The 21,468-nt window shown below is 39.5% G+C and overlaps 1 protein-coding gene across 4 annotated transcripts in view; it reads right to left on the reverse strand.

Annotated features, from left to right (window-relative positions):
* The window catches only part of LOC124221455 (protein groucho), a 67,376-nt gene that overhangs the window by 15,129 nt on the left and 30,779 nt on the right, over nt 1-21,468 (reverse strand). For all 4 annotated transcript variants that reach the window (XM_046631501.2, XM_046631503.2, XM_046631504.2 and 1 more), the window contains exons 4-5: nt 20,655-20,699; nt 7,483-7,620 (exon numbers count right to left, since the gene is read on the reverse strand). In XM_046631501.2, coding sequence (XP_046487457.1) covers nt 7,483-7,620; nt 20,655-20,699 — 183 coding nt within the window. The remainder of the gene's footprint in view (nt 1-7,482; nt 7,621-20,654; nt 20,700-21,468) is intronic.

Below are 21,468 nucleotides of genomic sequence, written 5' to 3' on the forward strand. Positions count from 1 at the left end.
TAAAAAATTCTATAAATCAGAGAGTCAAAAAATGGGACAACTAGCATCGGTCTCCACTACAAAGATTTCAAGAATTTCATAAATTTTCAAAGGATCTCAAATGATTTCATAGATTTTAAGGGATTTCAAGGATTCAGAAAGGGGCACACACCAGATTTCATAAACGATTAACCCCTCGGACAAACCGTTAATATGTCACACACGGTGAGGGGAACTTGCATTGCACGCATTTGTATCGACACAAAATATACCTCCAGATTTATATTATTCCTAAGGCACGTCTATGTTGAAGATGATGTCTTTCGTTTGATCCCGTAAATCGTTAGAATAATCGGTGGAGTTTGCCGAATACGGGAAACTGAAAAATTAGGGCCCATTAACCCTCCGCGGATATACCGGCTCCATAAGACCCCAGAAACGAATGTATTTCTGATGGGACGAAAAATAACAGTGACCACGAAGGTTTAATGGCTTGGATAAGAGGCCGTAACTACATGCACATTGTACATGCATATTAGGCGATTTCAGATCAGAGCAATGTTTAAGTTTTCTTCTGCATTATTCTTATTCTTTGCAAATAAACTTTCTTTCCCAGGGTTCAAAATTCTTGAATAAATACGAAATGTAAAATCAGGGCTTACAAAAAAAAATTGAAGAAATATACGAAGTTTCTGATCATTAACAATGATTCATTGATCGGTTGTACAAAACAGTGATAATACTTTGGCGTAATACTCGCAACGATATAAGACGAGCAAAAAAATTAATATTAAAACCGAAAGAAAAAAAAACGTTATTATGAATAATACAAAACATCAATTTTCCATACTTTTTCCGTGATGACGTTAAAGATTGCAGGTAATAATTTTTAACGTTCGACATGTATGCATTAGCGTCACAATTATAGGAATATGTTATTGCCGTTTTACTCGGCAACCCATCGACATTGCATTATTATACACGCCTCTGTGCCGTCACGTCGTGTAAAATAATCCAATAGTGCAGTTATTACAGTGTGCTTTTGGACGTCACTGATTAATACGGGAACAACGTGCACCCTGACTGTAGGTACGAAGTACGAAAATGTTAATTGACGCCCGTTCCACGTGACATTTAAATATATACATATACGTACATGAATTTTTTCCACCCTACTTCCCTAAATAAACTTTAAATAATTCAAAAACAGTTGCTTCATTTCTTCCGATTTTTACCTGAACTCTACAGAACAGTCTCGACGAATTGCACGACCTCGAAACCTGACGTTATTTTATTTAGAAGAGCAATTCGTCTAGATTGCCTGGTATGATGATATGTATTTTTTCCAGATAGTAGCACTAATGCCCACTAAGACCTTGCAGTTACAAATTTTTTGAAACATTAATACTCTCACAATGAAATATATACTGAGAAAAAAGTTTTTCCCATGTTATTTCCACAAGAAACTTCGATCACAAAGCGGACTATCTTAGATTTGAGGTACAAATCTGAAAAAATTAGACAAGTGATTTTGAATTATTTGAAGTTGTTTTGGCGAGTGGGAAATACTTCGTCGACACCCTAAATAAGTACCACCCTAATATATATAGAATATATTGTGACGCCGGATTTTTAGTGCATTCGGCCACCCGGAAAACTGACCAAGAACTTACCGTGAGCACAACGAATTGGCACCTTGCGATGAAAGATATTGTAGGGTGCCTGGCGTGATCAACAAGCCTTGAAATCTTTATCTTTGCTAATCCTTTGCTGATATCCTCGGTAGCTCACTGTCAGTACCACGGATAGGGGAGGCGTATTTTTGGATAAAGAGAGAGACTCGATAACGACACACCATTTTGAAAAATAAAATAAAAATCATATATTTTGTATAACAGAAGCGATACAGCACGAAAGAAAATAAAATAATGCAATTTCGCTCTTCGAGAGTCAACAACAAAGTAACAAAGGATCCGTAAACACGGCAAGAATAAGAAAATTAATCGAAAATTGAACCAATTCTTAATTCATCGAGCTTTCTCGTTCGCCAACTAAAACTAGAATCAATCTGAAAAATTCTCAAAATCTCAACTACGTTCTGAATTCTGACATTAAAGGTAACAGAATACGGTAATCGCCACGAGTACAAAACTTGCAAATAATTCTTGTCGGCGTGCCAAACACGCCACCGACCAGATGGCATCCTCAATCATTATTCGGCTCGGAGCGACGACGCAAGCCACGAGGTGACTTGAAAAAACTAAACCAAACATTATTCTCAAACTGTAATCTGACAGAACGGAACCGTAATCGAAACCTCAAGCGAAACTAGACTAGAAATTAAACTTAACTTAGTCTCAAACCAAAATGAAACCTGAACCGAAATTAGTCGAAACCCTAATGTTTACTGAAACTCAAACAGAACAAAATTAATTGACTTAACACAACCTAAACTCACCTGCATATCAACAATTCTGAAATTCGCCACAACAAAATACTTATCGTGATCGCTAACTAAATCGATACGACTAAAACTCAAATCGTAACCGTAACCTTTAATCATAAATCCTCGCATAAATCCCAAACTCAGACTCAACTCGACGCATCCAAATTCGAAACTTTTTCAAAATTACTAAATGGTCCATTCGCTATTACGAACACTCACAATCAGTTGCGGCAATTTGCGACCTACCCGAGAGGCGACACTGAAAAAAACACGATACCGCGATTTGACCCTGTACAACGGAGTTTGAGTATTACTTTACACAAAAAATTACTCAATTCGGAACCGTGACTCTGCTCGAAATGTTTTACTAAGCAAAATTTTCTCTACTCGACAACGCGAGATTCGGGGAGATTGCGGCCACCAAGCAAGAAGATCGCTAAAAGAATTTCGAGCAAGTATCGATATCGCAAATCCAAAATGGCAAGCCGTTACTTCGTTACTGTTAAAATTCGGTCGCAGGAAATTAAGCAACGCTACCATTCCACCACCACCGCAAGAACGCGCCCCATTCCTTCGAAATCTCGGCCGATCGCCATCCTCGCAATTCCAATAAAAACCCAAACGAGAACTTGGTAGCAACGGAAGACCTCCGTCACAAATGGTCGCCAGAACTAGAGAGATTTTCAAATCAATCAACCTACCGCAACGCGAATACTTTTGGATCCACCTGCGACGCGACGTTGTGCCCGCAAGAATCCGCAACAATTGACTTTAGATCGATTTCGTCGATTGCGCAATCCAACGCGCACCTGCTGAAACGTCGCGAGGCAGAACTTAACGCTAGATCGCAATTTCTTCAGCCGCGCAGTTCTACGATGAGTCCGGCGGCGAGGGGGGGGGGGGGGGATCCTTCGTACCTAGTCGATCCTTCGCAAGTCCGGTGATCGGCCGATGGCGACGAAAATGTGGGCAGAGGCTGCGGCTCGACGGCCACCGGCGGGAATCGCGTCCGCCTTGGTTTCCAACGATGCGGGGATCTTCGTTGACTCCCCCTCCGCAGCCTCGACATCCTTCCTTCGAGATCGTCGCTGTTCGCCGTTCCACAAAATCGCTGAATCGTCACCGACTCCTCGCTTGGTGCCGTCGATACTCAAAAATAAAAAAAATAAAAAAATTCTGAAACATCTTATTCGCTACCCAGTACCAATGTCCCCCGTCCCCTATCGAAATATCGGATGCGTGACTCTGGTTCTGGCGATCTTTCCGAAATACTTCGACAATCGTTACCGCAAAATCTTTACTTCTGCTTCTGCCTAAGGTTTAGGGAACCGTTTGTAACCGGCATTAAAGATACGTTACTACGGCTACGTTCCAAATATATATACCGAGTGCATCGCTAACGGCTGAATGGTTTAATGCGCATGCGCTAAAATTTGAAAGCAAGAGCAATTATTTTGTCAGAGCGACCAACATTCATAAATTCAGATTACCGACAGCCGTCAAAAGTTTTAAGGTTACACACATCGCGGCGAACTATCACCTGAATTTATGAATGTTGGTCGCCCTGACAAAACAACTGTTCGTCCTCTCGAATTTTAGCGCATGCGCAATGAACCATTCAGTCGTTAAAAATTCACTATGTATATATCAGGGTTGTCCTTAAAAAATGTCATTTTTAATTTCAACCGGCTCACCCCCCAAATCGGTTTCGAATTATTCAAAAATAATTCCCGAATTTTTTCAGACTTTTTCATCTCAACTCTGACCTGCGCCCGCAAGAGGGTGTACCTTGTAACCTCCGTTTAACCATTTCCGGGGCACATTAAATCTACCGAACGGATCTCGATAAAATTTGATACAGGGGGGTTTCTTGGGTCGCTGATTACAAATCTGAGCTGAAAATTTTTAAAATCGAAACGACGGATCCAATATGGCCAACCAATATTCAAAAAGTCAAATTTCGCCGAGGTCCAAATTGAGGACCACGCTAGTCTACACTCCTGTTACCTGTTGACAAAAATGTCGGAATAAGGCATCGTTCAACACACGACGCGATCTCCCCTCCTCCCTACGCGTAATATATCCCAGCGTTTTACTTCGTCAGCACGGCGACGAGCCGTAATTGCTGCTTCATTAGCCAAGTTTTATTAATGTGATCCCCGCAGGCTTACGCGTTGCAACATTGCCGAGAGGGGAGAGGAAAGTGAATATTTTGTGGTCGTATTATTACACCGTGACCTGCGTACAAGCCGACGTTACCAGCACCCGCATAAACACCCACGGAATTCCGCGGCCCGTAAAAAAATCTCCTTCCGGACCGGCGCGGCGAGGCCGCATCTCTCTTTATGGCCCCGTTATTAAACGAAATATTGATTCAACCCCTGTTTACCAAGTGATACATATTCATCGGTGCTTGGCGCCTACGTCCCCTACCCCTCATCGCTCTCGGGTTTCCCACCCCTCGCAACGGTTTCGTGTTTGTACATGCACTGATTACCGATGCTAATATAATACGCCGAAGCCTCGACCCAGCCGCAAACACGAACATCCGCGATTGCCTAATCGAGCCTAGTTTTAGAGTTACGTTGCGTTGCATCGCATCGCCCTCATCTCTCACTGTTTTTGTTTCATTCTTGCATTATGGAATCTTTGAGCAGGGTTGCCGCTAATTATCGATTGAAAAATGCCCCGACTGCGATTCAAGTTTTTCATTTGAAAAATTTCAACTTTCCAGATAAGCACTTACGTATGTTATTATTCAAATTATAAAATAAAAAAATTTAATCAATCGTTACAATATTACAGTTTATTTCTTTCAATGTTTTTGTTACATTATACTTAAATATCAAAGTAGGTTTTCATTTGAAACTAAATCACGCATACACTGCGGGTATGCTATAAGTATTTCGCTAAAACTGTGACATACGGAACGATGTGAGAGTTTGACCATCACAATTCAGTTTTTTCAGGAATTCAACAAATATCTAAAAATATTCCAGTTTTTCATGAGGCTGGAGTTAACAACGTTCAACGTAACGAAGCGTTGAAACAAAAGTTACTATTCTGGACTTTCGGAATATCCGAAGAAATTGAATTTACAAAATCCGTATACTTCAATATTGTATTACGGTTCTAGAGTTGCAAAATAACGTGTTTTTTTTTTAATGCATCATTACGATAACGTTGCACACTGCAGCCTGTTAGATTTTTCAGGTTTTCAGGTCTAGCAACAACCCTCTGAACATTAGTTCAAACTCTACAGTCACGTGAACCATTCTCTAATCGTATTCCGCAGCGTATATAAAAGTCACAAGAAGCCAACTTTGATCATCCGAACGAATTCTCAATTGCAAATTTACATATATTAAACAAAGTATACTGTTAAAAATTTGGCCGAATCTCTTATGAAACTAACTCCAAATAAACCGAAACAAAATCGGCATTTTTTTTCCCTATAATTCACATGACATCAATTTGCGTATAAAATTTGTACAGGTTTTGTCTAATAATATTAATCCGGGTAAAATTTGCACCACTTCGTATATATATATATATATATATATATATATATATGTTTGAAACAACACTTGAATGTACATGAAAATTTTTAAAATTGCATTTTCAGGTGTATTTACATGTTCGAACAAGTCAAAAAATTCGGACGGAATAATGCGCACATAAATACATAAATTCCCAATTAAATTTGAAAATTGTAAATTTCAAACAAAATAACGTATTTTACTCAATGACGAAATAATTTTAAATGTCTTCTTTTGTGAAAAATCTTGTGGATTCTCCAACTGTGGAGTACTTTGCACGAGCTACGGTTGTTTCATATTTTATTTGTTTATTTGTTGACCAAAAGATTTCACGTATTCGCGTATCTAATTGCCTGTTACTTATCAAGTTGTTCAAAGCACGAAAACGTGAAAAAAAAAGTAATCTAGCAAGATAGTAAAAAATAAAGACAGTATCGAAATTGGTTATACCAACATGCTGATTTGTACATCAAAGTTCCATCTAAGACTGGCGCGTCTAATCGTAAGCTGCTGCGATAAATATATCGAAGCAAGGGGGATTCGTTTTCTCTATCCGTGCTGCCCAATTTCCGTTGTAGGTACGAAACAGGCGCAGCGCCAACGAAATACCAAACTGGGATTCCAGAGGGTCTCTAACCATGCGCTAATGCGAGGAAGGCTGCGAGGTGATCATCGGTAAGCAACTTTACCGATTTAAGTAGTACTGGGGTAGAAGAAAAAAAAAATCGTTTCTTAATATTTAAATAACTACATGTCCGTCATTACCAAATATACGTACATTCGTTTAAGTTTAATTAATACGAATCAAATGATAGAAATTATTTGATCCAAAGTTTTGTCGTCAATTTCGACCAACTGATAGCAAAACTTTTTTTAGGCCATCAGTATTACACACGATTCTAGGTCACGAAAAACACGTTTGAATTTAGTCTTTTTCTTTGTTTTTAATGCTGAAACTTACTGTTCGTAACTTATCCGCTACGTATTATCGTGTCACATACACCGTCTATCATATCCGAGTTATGCTTTTGTTCCGATTTGTAATAATTCTATATACAGGTTAGTTGATCAATCTCGATAAATTTCGTGTTTTTCTATAATTATTGTACAATATAATATAATACAATTCAATACACATGTGCCTATAATGTAATTGCAAGATTGCGACGTTGTTTATTTTTCAATTTTCTGTACTATCACTGCCTGTAATCTTCCTTGTTATTTTTTGTTTTTTTCTTTTTCTTTTTACCACCGAGACCATCGGTACAGATAGAGTATAAACCGATATTATTTGGATCCATGCAAGATAGAATCTTATCGTTAAGCGATGTTCGAATACACGGCGTCCTCGTCAATCAAAGCTTGACAAATACATACGTAGACGCAACGTATTAGCGTTAATACGCACGCGGCAGATTCTCGCGCGGATCGACTAATTACAAGGGCTAAATCATCTTTCCAGTCAGGCAGCCTCGCGGCTACACGCGAAATATAATGGCTCTAATTATACTGGCTTACCCCCACGATTGTGTTGAGCTCCGTCATGGTTACTGTTTTCGCCCTTTCCAACGCCGTCGCTACTTGCTGCTGATGCTCCTGCGAGAGGAACGGAAGAATCTGGACGATTATGGCGTTCAGTCTCTTCGCGATCTCCGTCTGAAAAAGGTAAAGGAAACATTTAATTTAAGCAATGAACTTGGGTCAAAGGATAATTCGATCCATCCAGGTTAGTAAAATTTTATCACCGAGAAAATAGTTCGTAACATAGCTCAAGTGAAAAAAAATGTCTGTTGGGTTACAACTCGTCGTCGGTACCGGGAACGCATTATACGTAAACTATTTTGTTAAGTAATATAACAGACGTGGATACGTAGAGACAAATGACAAAAAGAATCTTGTAAATATGGCGTAGTTTTATATTAAATATGCATGAAATGTTAAATTTCTTTGCATTTCGCAACAACAATTGTTTTTTTAACCAAAACACACACGACTTCGCAAAAATAACCGTTTCAACAGTATTTTATACATATAAATACTATTTTCGTCATGCGATTCAAAGATCGATTTCGCATTTTTTTCAGCAAACGTTACTATGAAGATTCCTTAATTGTTCGCAAGTAAAAAATGATTTCATCTTTAATTAAAAAAAAATAAATAAAAATATTTTTTTATATTCACAGAGTGTAATTTTTCAAATTCCGCTTTTAACAGGTCTGTTGCGATTCGAATATGTACATACACACGGTATATTGTAGGCACGCGGCATGTTACCAGGTGAATTGGGCAATCGATGCATATTTGATTACCGCCACTCCCCTAAACCAGTACAGACATATGTATATGGTTTACACTGTAAATAGTAGCATGCATGGCCGTATCATTGGATGAAAAAGATGACGATCGTTTCATTCGGCTCCATAAATCACCGCGTAAACACTGCAATTAGTAAAGCTGCTGGGACGAGTTAAATGGAGAGGGTGTTATACGCGAGTCGCCGAGGGGGCGACGAGAGAGATGGAGAGAGAGAGAGCGAGTGAGAGGGGCGGAGGGGGGGAGGGGGTGTAGAGATTGCACGTTTCACCGCGTTCAGGGTTATTCGGGGTCTATAATAACGGGCACTTTGCATGTTTCCCGCGTCGAGTTGCCTTTTTTCATCTCCGCTTTCATCCCAGAAGCGTCAGGACTTATTTAAAGAAAAACTCGCGCGGCGCCAACGTCGCGGGAGACGATAAAAGCTGCGAAGCACCACCGCGTGGGGCGGGGAGGCACTCGTCACGAATCCCGACGACACTTTGCCGTTAAAGAGAAGGGACATTTTTTTTCTTTCTTCCTTCTTTTTTGTTTCTTACAAGGACTCAGCGTGGGGGGTTTGTAACGTTTGAGAAGTATACCTAGAAAAAAAAAAATGTGCCAACACGAGCCGAGTTGAGATGAAAAGTGATCGGTATAAACTGTTAATTTGGAAAATGAAAAGGATTCATTGCGTTTACCATGAATTTATTATTCGCGTCTGACAATTTGCAACTTTTTAAACTAGATGGTACGCTTTACAACTTCATATACGATTATACGCTATTTTTTCATTTTATACGTAATTTCTCGCTTGTTTGGTATAAGGTGAATTAATTTGACAAAAATAAATATATTAATCGATGCTAATTTGCGGGCTAAGGGATTTTAACGCGACCTCAAATACTGGTGTAAAGTAGTTAAATTTTTAAAATTGCTGAGAAATCTTTGAAATCTCTAGTTATCGTTATTGTATGTAAGCGTCAATTCGCGTTTTGATATTATGCGGTGTTATTGAAATATCCATGCATAAGTTCGTAACGTTAATGAGACGATACAATAGTGATAGGAAAAATAGTTACTTTGTAAGATTAGGATTATCTGACATTCGATAAACCGTAATCAACCCGAAGACACTCATATTTCAATAATACAATGTTTAAAGTATAATAATAATGTTAAGTAAATGATAATTTAACATAAAGTAATTCGAAAGTTGTGAAACAGTGATTATTCGTTTCACAGTTCCGTTATACGTTAACATTTCCAACTCGAATCTCTTAAATACACGATATTTTTCCAAACAATACAAGAAAAAAATCCTAGAATATACACCAAACGATAAAATCTCTGGGCAACCGCAAGGATTTGGTGGAAGAAAGCCGAATGAAATACGGTATAAAATAAGCGTACCTATATCTTTGCATAATATAACGATACAGCCTCGGATGGTAAAACGGCTATCACAAACAAGGCGAGGTTTGTTTCAGTTTTCATATATTTTCACACATTTTCACCCCCTTATTAAATCGCGCTCTCGTATACAAACCAGCGTACGTTATACTATACAGTATACTATACATACGTATGGTACATACAAACTGCTAGAAGCAGGATTTCAACAAGCAACGAGTTTTGTACCCCGTATATTTATTTGGAAGTAGAGAGAGAGAGAGAAAAAAAAAAGAACGCAAGAAAAAAAGCAAAACTACGCTTCGTTAACCTCGGATATACAAAATGTTTGTTTATATTCACGAAAACCCGCGAGCTCGTTCCCGAAGCTTTACCTACCCCACGAGTATAAACCTTTTCCCACCCCCCGTTTTGCTCTTCGTCCTCCCCCCCGCCCCTTCTCATTTTCCCTTCTTTTCTCTTTTTCGACTCGTTCTCGTTTATACCAAGCCTGCGCCATTTTCAAAACCCTCGTTATCACGCTCGTTAATTATTCATCCAATTTTTTGTGCCAGGATTTCAGCTCGTTTGATACGTAGGCTTCAGCTTATCACGTTTGGATGATAGGTATAATACAGCTGCTACCTCATGCATACTCATGCAGGTGTAATGATAAAAACGACGAATGAAATATACCAAAATATCGAGGGGAAAAAATGGCCCGTAGCTGTTATTACAGCTATAACGTTCCGCGAAAGGATCTATCTACGTATCACGCAAAATACCTGCGGTAATTATTTCGACTACACTATTATTCTGATTGGGTGCAATGAAAATCGGTATATTCAAATTGCGAAATTATCATTCGCGACGCGTCGCGTTCCTGGGTTCCCAGGCCATTCATTTTCATACCTACCTATAATATTATACACAGGTGCAATTGTATACGCATACATAAACAAATATGGGCAAATAATATACATATGGTATGCATAGGTACCGCATGAACTACATCATGAATATGCATATACATATATATATATATATATACATATATATGTGTATATAGAAATTTTTACGCATAGTGATGCTGTATGTATACATATAGGTATATAATGAATAAATATGAGTGTATTACATGTACATACGTATATATAATGCACTCGATTCAAGTACATAGATTGTAAAAATCAGCTATACAAAAACGGACGCAAACATTTTTCACTCGTACATTTTTTTTTCTTTCTTTGTTTATTTGCACATTATGTGCAAGAGTTATGAGACGCTTGAGCAACGGTCTGTGTGTACGTAACGTAAGAGCCTCATAGAGTCTACACGGAAATTAGCATATTTTAATTATGAAGATATAAACGCGGCGCGAGGCTCTCTCCTTATGGAAAATACAAGAGAGATTTGAAAATATGACCGTAAAACATAATCATGTCGTCTATCACGTGATAATTAATCCAGAATTGAATTCAACGAATATCATCATAGGCGACACTTCAATTATAGCCAGTTACGATCATTTATCAACAAATAAATTTTGTTTTACCTTGAAATATTGATATACAGAATTGAAAATACATTTTTTGGAGATTAGCTGTTTTACTTTAAAAGAAGAGAGGGGGGGTGGGGGGGGGGGGGGGGGGGGGGGAATTGCCCCACATAAAAGAATGATGACGGTAATTTTCTAATACAAACTTGTTGTACGTACTTCGTGTATAATTCAGAAGTTCTGTAATTTCCCGTTGTTAACGGCGCGACCGCGTCAAGTAAAAACATTAACTTCCAACCGGCAGAAATCAAAGTCGACGGAACTTTTCCAAGAGTTTCCTACTACAAGTAAGCATATGTACGGAATAAATATAACACGCTTATTGCGTTATTGCGACATTATGATTTTTGACTCGGGAGGTAATTTATTTCGACACTTCTATACATGATGTACAAACACGCGCCTTTCTTGCCCACGCATATTTTAGTAATTCACGCGAAAAATGATCCGAGTTTTGTTCAATTCATTTATTAATCATACATGACGGTAAATTTCTCTCCATTTCTATACACATACACAGTTAAAAATAATTTGTGTCAATGTTCAAATTTTTGTGTTAAAATTATCACGTTATTTCGGAGTTGATTTCACATTTCGTATACTCGTGTCAACTCTCCGAAATTCGTTGCTTGTGACAATCTAGGGGGAATTCTACAGCAAATTGCATCATCCGCTATCTTTGATAAGTTAAAAAAAAATCATCACATACCACTGCAGTTATATCTTTAATCCGGCATCGTAACGTTGAAATCCTCTTTCATCAGGTCAGATATAACATATTAAATTATAATGTTATACAGCAGCTAATGCCTTGAATCAACTTCTTTGACATTACGATATACTGTAATTTAACTATTAAACCTGCGTATCATGTATCCGCTGTCAGGCGCATCGTTTACATCTTAGTTTACATTATTATACGTAGTCATATTATACTCTGCCCGCTATTTGCGCAGAGACCATCCCTTGAAACGTAGGTATGTACGGTGATGATCATTATTGGGTTCCCAGTGGCTCAATATTTTTTTGGAATCAAAACTGAAACGAGTTTTCCTCTTATAGAACTATGATGTATCTATGATCAACGTATCGTTTGTTTCTCCCGTCGCTGCGTCGCTAGTCATTAATTTAGGCACATAAAAGTTTTGATTCAAAAAAAGTAGAGAGCCACTGGAAATCGGTTAACGAATATTACTGCACTAATAATTTGGCGCGTGAAAAAACGTCCATTGCGAGTGAAATATAATTTAGAAAAAAACACACAAAGAAAAGAATAAACAACGGTGAATGAAAATAATACAGTAGGTTGCAGAAATTTAAGAAAAAAAAAAAAGAAACAAAAAATGCGTCTCCACCAGAGAATAATAAAAGAAGTGACACAATCGTTGCGGTCGAATTGTCGAACGAACGAACAATCGAACGAATATCGTCTTTGTCTTGCTTTTCAGACTCCATAACAAATCTTTGTCTTTTTTTCCCCCCGAGCGAGATAAGCGGGGGGGGGGGGAAGAAGTCGGAGGAAGGATCGAGGAAAGCGAAAAGAAAAAGCAAAAGCAAAACGAAGCACGAAACACCTTTGTCAAGTTAATCGAATTCGTGACGGCACCGATACGGGAAATTGTTACAGAAATCGAGGATACGAAGTTACTGACGGACAAGGCCAACTGGAAGATATCCTGCAGCGACAGACTCGTCTGCTGGTTAACGTGGGTCGGTTTTCACCCGTGTTACGGACACGCAAACGTTGTGCGAGGGTATCCGGTTCATCCGGACGACTCTTGACCAAACGTGGAACGATATTGGGGAAACCATCAAATAAATTCACCGCCGGGACCGTAGATAAAACACACAGACACAGAAACGCACGAAGGCCTACGTCTATATACACCGCAGGGCGTATAAATACATTCTCGGACCGTGCGGGAAATAAAAATATACAACCACCTCCTCCTCCTCCTCCTCCTCAGAGCTTACTCCGCGCGGAGATAGGAGAGGAACCTGCGGTTTTTCCGTCTAATTTCAAAAGCTTTCGCGGTATACGGCTTCGTGTATATTATTATTACCTTTCCTCATCCCGTCAACAGGCTTGTCTATTTCCGAGCTCGTCTTAAGCTGAGTAAACAGACGGAAAGTTATACTGAATACGTATCGCCTACCGACAGACGAGCGTAAAGTCTCTAACCATTTCCTCCGCACCTTACGTCGTCCAACAGTTCGTACTCGGAACGCGAAATCTGTGTCACGTTTAGATACGGGTTTAGCACAGCTCTCGTAGAGTTTTCATTGTCAAATTTTCAGCTCACTATTGCCCGTTTTACTAGATACGAAATCGAGCCAGTTTTGTCTCGGTATGCATTTTATACTCGTTATTGCGAAAAGTATTTTCTATTGATACACGATGTTACGTTACTCAAAGTTATTTGAATAGACACGCCAAGCTGGCCGAAATCGTGGAAAGTCATTTAATTTTACTCGAAGTCACATGAAGCAACTGGAGAATTTCAAGTAGTATTATAAGAGATATTTTCAATTAGCTACGTCACTTATTAAAGTGTTATAATCAGAAATTAAATACGAATCAATTGAGATAAAGACGAATAAAATTCACCGCAGAGCGGCAGGCAGCAAGAAACTCTTATAAATAACTTAAATAATAGTTGGCATCGGATCTGCGACTGTGTGAAGTTTCTTCCAATTTTTCCAACAAATTTAACTTTATAGATAACGATCGATGTATAAAGATAATATTGAGTCGAATTAGACGAGCTGGAGACGTTAATTGACAATCGATTCGTGTAATTAGAACGACTGGTGTCAGGCTAATTGGCAACGTCGCTTTCGCGGAGTGATAATTAGAAGGATCTCTGTGCAAACGAGGTTTATAGGTGCCAAGAGATTCGGGGGCGCGCGTAGAGTAAATATAAAGACATTACTCCGCCTCTCTCTCTCTCTCTCGACTTGTCTAGGAAACCTGATGAATCTATCCGTCTGCCTCTTCCTCTGCAGCGAATAATTCATATATCCAACGTCGACGATCAACTATTAAGGGAATAATCGAGTGCCAGGGATGTTCGGAGGGATGAATCATTAGTCAGTGTATGCCTGCGTTCAGCGCTGCCACACGGAGCGGAATATTCTCGTACCGAGTCAAATATTATTCTTATCCACCATTCCACCCGCTTTCTTGTCTGTAAATACCGCTCTTCAATTAATATATATCTAAGGTTATTCTTCCCGTTCGTTTATAATCCGTGCAGCTCCGACTCCAGGAGAGGAAAATTACAGATAAGGTAGATGATCGAAACTGTTTTCTCGAAAGTGTGAGGCTAGACGAAAAATGAAAATATATCCAAAAAACAACTCACTGATTGTGAGAGATGCGATTGGAACTTGATTGAATTAAATTTTATGAAAAAAAAAATGACTCGAGTGAAAATCGTTAATAATTATGTAACTTTGTCATTAAGACCGAAAAATATTTTCGACATGTACGTAAAATTAAAGACTGACATCCTAGAAAAAAGGTTTCCATGAGGGGAGAAAAAAAAAAAAAAAAAACTACTAACGCAGTTACACTGTTTCAAATTGGGCCAAAGGGTTCATAAGAATATACTTAGCTCAAATCTAACAATAAGAAGTGCCTAACAGCATGTGAGTCTAGTCCGTTTTAATTTTGTGCAAAAAGAAGTTTACTAGTTGTTGCTTTGCGAAATTTTACGGCAAAATCTATAATGATTGGACCTTTTATTAATATATTCGACTTCAATACGTATGTGTATATATAATATTGTTTTAATTCGAAAGAATCTGACTGTACATCGGTATTCGGAAAGGGTAACAAGGTGCAGGATTGACTTGAATCTGTCGCAAACCACCAAAGAGCGAAACAGCGGCTTTTACCCGCAGGCCAAGAGTAAACAAGTTCTATACATATACATATACATATACATTCGTGAACCGGTACGGTTTATACGATTTCATCCCTTCCAACAAACTCCAATCAGTCGCCTACCCCTCTGCACTTATCAATATAGATGCGAGATCCATGCCGAGTAAACTTTGTCCCTTCCCGCCACTCGCTTCACAATCAGACGGTATAATGTAAACGTATATAATGTACAGGGAACGCCGAGTGTCGGTTTGCCTAGCGAAAGCTTAATATCCAGCTTGAGCAGGATGTAGAATCCTGCACGAATGCATTGTGGTGGCGGGTATGTGTGCCTATAATGGGGGGGAGGACATCTTCTTGAACAGATAGAGCTTCGGTTTCTCCGCCCGCACCCTTTGCCGCTCCGCGGATGTGTATCGCCAATATTGACCGAAGAAGCCGTCGCCATCTCGACTCGACAAACCTCGACTCCGTTCGCCTCGCGTCTTCCTTTCACCCAGCCACCCTCGCCCCGTCGTCCAACAACCACCTCCTTCCCTTCCCTTTCCTTCCCATGACTGCGTCCTCTTCAGGGTTTCATCCCACTGGCGGGACAAGGACTATTTGACTTCACCTGTTCAAACACAGTCGGCACACATGTCTTTCTTCCCTTTTCGAACCCCCCCTGGCGGTCTTCTCGTACAGAGGGATCTGTCGGCGATGTGCAAAATCCGAGATTGAGACTTCTAATAAGAATCTTATAACGTCAACTCGTCGATTGTTTTTCTAGTCGGTAAGATTGACTGGTATATTGTCTCTGTAAGATTTCGGAAATTAGTCAAGTTTTGTAGGTTATTGGCGCGGATCTCTTTGCATCAATATTCATCATTTCATCATTTTAAAAAGTCAAACGGACACGTTGTACCGAAACGTTTAATGATTCAATTGCAATCGTTTAGTTTTCAAACTAAAATCTAAATCCATTAAGTAACAAAATTTCAATGTTAAATAAAAATTCACACCCCACAAAGTTGAAATATCTGAGCAAGTCGTTAAAAATGAGTAATTAAAAACGTTATGTCTGACGCAGGGAAAGCCTGCAAGAATTTCCTTCTTTTTTTTTTTTTTTTTTTTACTGTATCTCGCGCTGGTTCATTAATTAACGCGTTACGCGATTCCACTCTCACATTCGTCTGAGGAATAAAGCAACCGTGTACGTATACGCGTAACCAAACACCGTACACATACATACGCACAATACGCGGAGGGAAAAATAAAGAAGGGAAAGCACTAGCGGCGCTACCATTTTTTACGCCACTTGACCATCACCGCGTACACGTGGGAGGGGGGGGGGGGGGTTCAGCCTCGTTGCCTTTACCTATATCTAGATATACGTTAATACATCACGTCCCCGTTGTCTCGGGGGGATAACGCTAACACAGTCCCTGGACACTTTCGCAGCTGCTAAAAGGGCGTGTCTGACATTTTACGACTTTGCCGAGTATCCACACTTATTTTAACGCCACGCCTGATCGCGTGTCCCCAACTAATCGCCACTCGAATCGACGTCCTTTCGATCTTGCACACGGCCTGTATACCCTGATACCTTGTATAATATATCGATACGGTTAGGTATGCTACCACGACCCATATCCGCAGAATCAGGAACATAAGTTGCGCACATAATAACGTGTTATATTCGTACTTGAGAACAGACGTGAGCGATAAATCAAATCGCTCTTCAGCTTCGGAAACTGTAAGATGAGATGCGGGAACTTGTACGGAGTGACAAGTGGAAATAAAAATTATACGTCGATATCAGCGGTAGCGTACTGATTGTGTGAGAGAGAAGTTTACTCAGGTGATATTGATCAATGAGTTTGCATAAGAGACCACTTCGAGTCAGAGTAACGGATCGTACGGCAAATTTGAGAAACGATCGTACCAATTAGAAACCATCATTTGAAATATAATTACCAATCGTAGCTATGTAATTATACTCGACGAAACAGCCGAGGAAATCGATGATTGTATGATATGTTCTGTAGGAAATCTATTACACTGTTATGTATATTATATCTACAAGCTTGGCGAACATGCCTCTTGGCATTCTTGACACTAACGAAGAATGATTTCTTCTATTAGGAAAGATACAAGACACTCTAATCCAGAACTTTGGTCACTATCCGAAACGGTCGTTGCCTGCTATAAAATATATCACGAGGTTGAAGTTTGTAACGTTACTTTAACGTTGCACGTTTAGAAAAATCGTTACTTCGCAACCTCGGGATTGTTTGAAATTCGGCTAGTAAATCATAACAAAGAAAACATGTTAATATTTTGAACCGCCAACTCTTTGAAAGTTGTTCTAAAATTGTACATCGATTTATTCCACGATGTTTCGTTACGTTAAAATTACCAACATCGACATGGCAATGCATCGAATATTCCGTTGGATATCCACCCGTTACATAGCCATGGTTAAGAATTTTGTGTAAACTGAGGTGAAAGTTTCGTAGGGTAATTTCTGTATCTGTATTTACATTTCTAGTATAGTACAGTACGGTATAGTACAGTACAGTAAATGTGGGCGCTTATAGAAACTGGTCTACGAGGCTCTAGGATCTTCCGGCTTATCGATCATCCGGGGAGAAGAGAGGAGGAGTACAAGGGGAAGGATGACTTGCGGCGAGTAAATATTTGCCCAGATATCACTCTCCGCGTTTATCTCTTTAATGCGCTCTGCAAACAAGCCACTAAGTCTCGAGTGCGACACTCCGACCCCCGTACTAATAATAACAACAACCAGAAGGCGCGGGTCCCCGAGGTGCAGATTAACCGTTTCTTCTTGCCAGCTTCCTGGCCCGTTTTTCTCGTCAAAACAAAGGCTCGGTATATAGGTACGAGAAATGCTGAGGGAGAGAAAGAGAGAGAGAGACAAAAATTGATATCTGCTTAGCTTGGAAACAAGCCAAGCTACACGCGATATGTTGACTCCCTCCACCATCATAGGCGAATCCCTTGTACAAACTCGAGGAATTTATTGATATTCATCACGAGAATACTTTCGGAATTTGAGGAAGACCGAATTCTCGAATTTAATAAAACTCGGTAAACATCGACTGAACTGACCAGGTGCTGCCTTTGATCGACGCTTTAAAATTCAAACCGGAATTAATTGGCGACGGTAAACGTTTGATGTTGCGACTTGATTTGTTCTATCGGCGGTGTATCGATTCCCACGCGGAGAATCGAATCACGAAGTCACGAGTAAAAAAAAGCCCGTGACTAATGAACTCTCCTCGAGACAACGTCCGCCGATTCGTTCCGCAGTTGGTTCGATGATATTGTAAGAAGGATTAAGATTACAAAGCGTCGGATCGACTGATTGATTCGATCGTATAACCCTTATCTCTAATGTAGACTTCTACACCAGACGCGGATAAGTCGAGAAAAGCCTGTCCTCGATAAAATCAAAGCTGCCGATGATCTACAATATCCATACATGTATGATAATCCCAGAGATTGGATATGAGATCGATTCGATTCTCGCGCAATACCTCGTGTGAGAAAGCATTGCAATAATAATTTTAAATTAGAAATCAACACGTCAGATACACGATTTGCAAACGATATAAAAAAATGTCTTGCACGTGTCAGATATGTAACTATTCTGTTGCTAAATATATAGTCGTAGAATAGTCGGAAAGACGGTGAGTTTTATATACACTACGAATTGCTTACGACGGAATGGTGCGTCGACTGTTATCGTTTAATGCGCATGCGCTACAATTCGAGAGCAGTTGTTGGTCAGGACGACCAACCGTCATGAAGATAACCTCAAAAATTTTGACAGTGTCGTTGGAAGTTGTGTTCAACATCAACTGCTGTAAACATTTTTAAAGTTACATGTATCACGACGAACTGTCGGCTAAATTTATGACGGTTGGTCCCCCTGAGAAGCAATTGCTCTCCGATCTTAGCGCATGCGCATTAAACTACAGCAGACGACGGACCGTTCTATCGTCAATAATTCACACTGTTCGTAGAGAAGAGGATGATACTTGGATGGCTAAAAAGTATCGAGTTGGCTGCACTGTAAACGCGATTTGATGAGTATCGCAGGGTAGGCAACGCAAACGAACGTACGGTTTCAAGATGATGAGTCAGCAATAAAAGGCAGCAGACACTCGTCGGAACCAGCGGACCTCTTCTCTCCATGGGGGGACACTTTTTCATCATCGCCCCCCTTCGCCTGCCTGAAGGAGTTACGTCATGCGGGATCCCTCGCTCTTTCCGGCCACTTGGTCTTATTAGGGGAAGCCAATCAACGGGACCGCGTCCGAATGAAGCGGGTGCGGGTTCCGTAATTCCGTACGGCCATGACAGCAGGGGACTTTCGTCTGACGTATGGGGATAATTGGCGTGGGTGAAACGACCGCCAGTCAATGATAAATCGTGACTTTTAACGCCGACCTGAACCGCGTGAAAGGGGACACGCGATTATAGTTTCCTGAATTATACGGCCCTGTGACTCTCGCGCCATCGGGGCTCGGATTTAATATTACAGTACAGGATACGGGCTTAGGACGACCTACACCCATCCAGATCAGGGTTGCAATTTTTTTAATGAAAAACTAATGCATTAACCATTACTTTTTCAATTCGTAATGGAAATAATTTCCATTACAACATTAAATTACTTTCATTAAAAAATTTGCAACCCTGATCCGGATGATAACTATTTTTCAGCAATTATAATACACGAAGAAACACATCGCGAATTGGTTGCCTAACGAAATTCGGTCCAGGCTGCCCTTAATTAAAATTAATGCGGTGAATGTCTTTTTCAACTTTTTCACCTATTCGGTAACCAAACGAAATCAACACTGATCGAAATTACGAACAATTACTACAGGGTTACCAGGTATAAACAGGTGAGTTAATGCTATTGTACCTACACCCATCTGTATACTCATTGAAATTTTTATGACAATATACAGAATTTCATTACCAACACGATGGTATAAGATTGCCTAGGTAAAATCGTTTAAGATTATTACCATTCGCTGCGATAGAGTAGAACGCAGCATAAGCTGCTGCTCGTGACGAAGGTACATCAAAAAAGACAACCCTACTGCCGGGAATATCGAGAATAATTTTTTCAGACTTTTTCTACCCTCCCCGCAACCCTCCGAGTGTCTGAAACGATGATATATTGACAATAATAGCAACATTTGTGAAAATTATGAAAAAAACATTACATAAATTCTGTGACCAAAAACCAAAAATATTCCGACTATAATTTAAATGGTCAGACTCTGGGGGTGCCGGGGAGGATATAAAAAATTTGAATAAAATCGCGGACCAAATCCAAGAGGGTGAGGGTCAGACCCTAGTTGAATTGAAGTAGAATGCTCCATATGTAAGTGAACAAAATGGGTTTAACTAGATATTATACTTAAAACGCATATTATAATTTACTAACTACATATCACACAATGTCTCTACATTATGGTATTCAGGATGGTATTCAGGAATAAATAATGGCTGATGAATCATTACGTAAACTATATTTACCTGTTTGTGCATTTCCACGTTGAGTCCGTACGACATCTCGTAGTACTGAAACACAAATTACAATTAATTATGCAAGCAAAGCTCCACCGGAGTCTCCAGTCAAATTGTGTCCATGCTGTAATCAATATTCCCGTAAACATTCACCAAACTTGCCATTCAACATCATTGGCAAAATTGTTTTCCTTGAAAATGATTCTCTGGCAAAACTGATAGATGAAATTTTGAATCGTGTTTTGACATCGATTGACAAGATTCTAATTCGGTAAAAAAAATTATCTTCATTCAACGGGGGTAAATTATTTTCTCTTCCCTCGAGTTTTTCCGTTATTTAAAAATTTAGGGACAATATGAAACCAATAAAAAAGGAAATAGTAAACAAGTGCACAAATCGACTGGAGACCAATGATAATATAGATTGGTAATTGATCGAAAGGTTTGTGATGGCGTGCGGGAAAAACATGCGTATTTATGCAAATATATATATAGGTATACATGCAATGTATACAAAGTATATACAATATTCAACCACAGGCCGATCCTCGTAATTATCTCGTTTTCTTACATGTTTTACAACCGGAAATCTATACTTAGCAAAGATTCTCTGAATTATTAGGTAAGCTTTGGGTATAAGCTGAATTACAAGAATATTTAACGTGTCAGATACGACATGAGAAAATTGTATTTTTGTCACACGTGCATGAAAAATGAGGCTTTGCGCAGCAGTTTAGCAGAACGAACGTAGCGAATTTCACCTCAGTGTCGTAAATAAAGTTTCGCGCATGCGCGGTCCACAATTGCTTCACTTTCGTCCCTA

The sequence above is a fragment of the Neodiprion pinetum genome, chromosome 6, assembly GCF_021155775.2.
Source record: "Neodiprion pinetum isolate iyNeoPine1 chromosome 6, iyNeoPine1.2, whole genome shotgun sequence".
Lineage (NCBI taxonomy): Eukaryota > Metazoa > Arthropoda > Insecta > Hymenoptera > Diprionidae > Neodiprion > Neodiprion pinetum.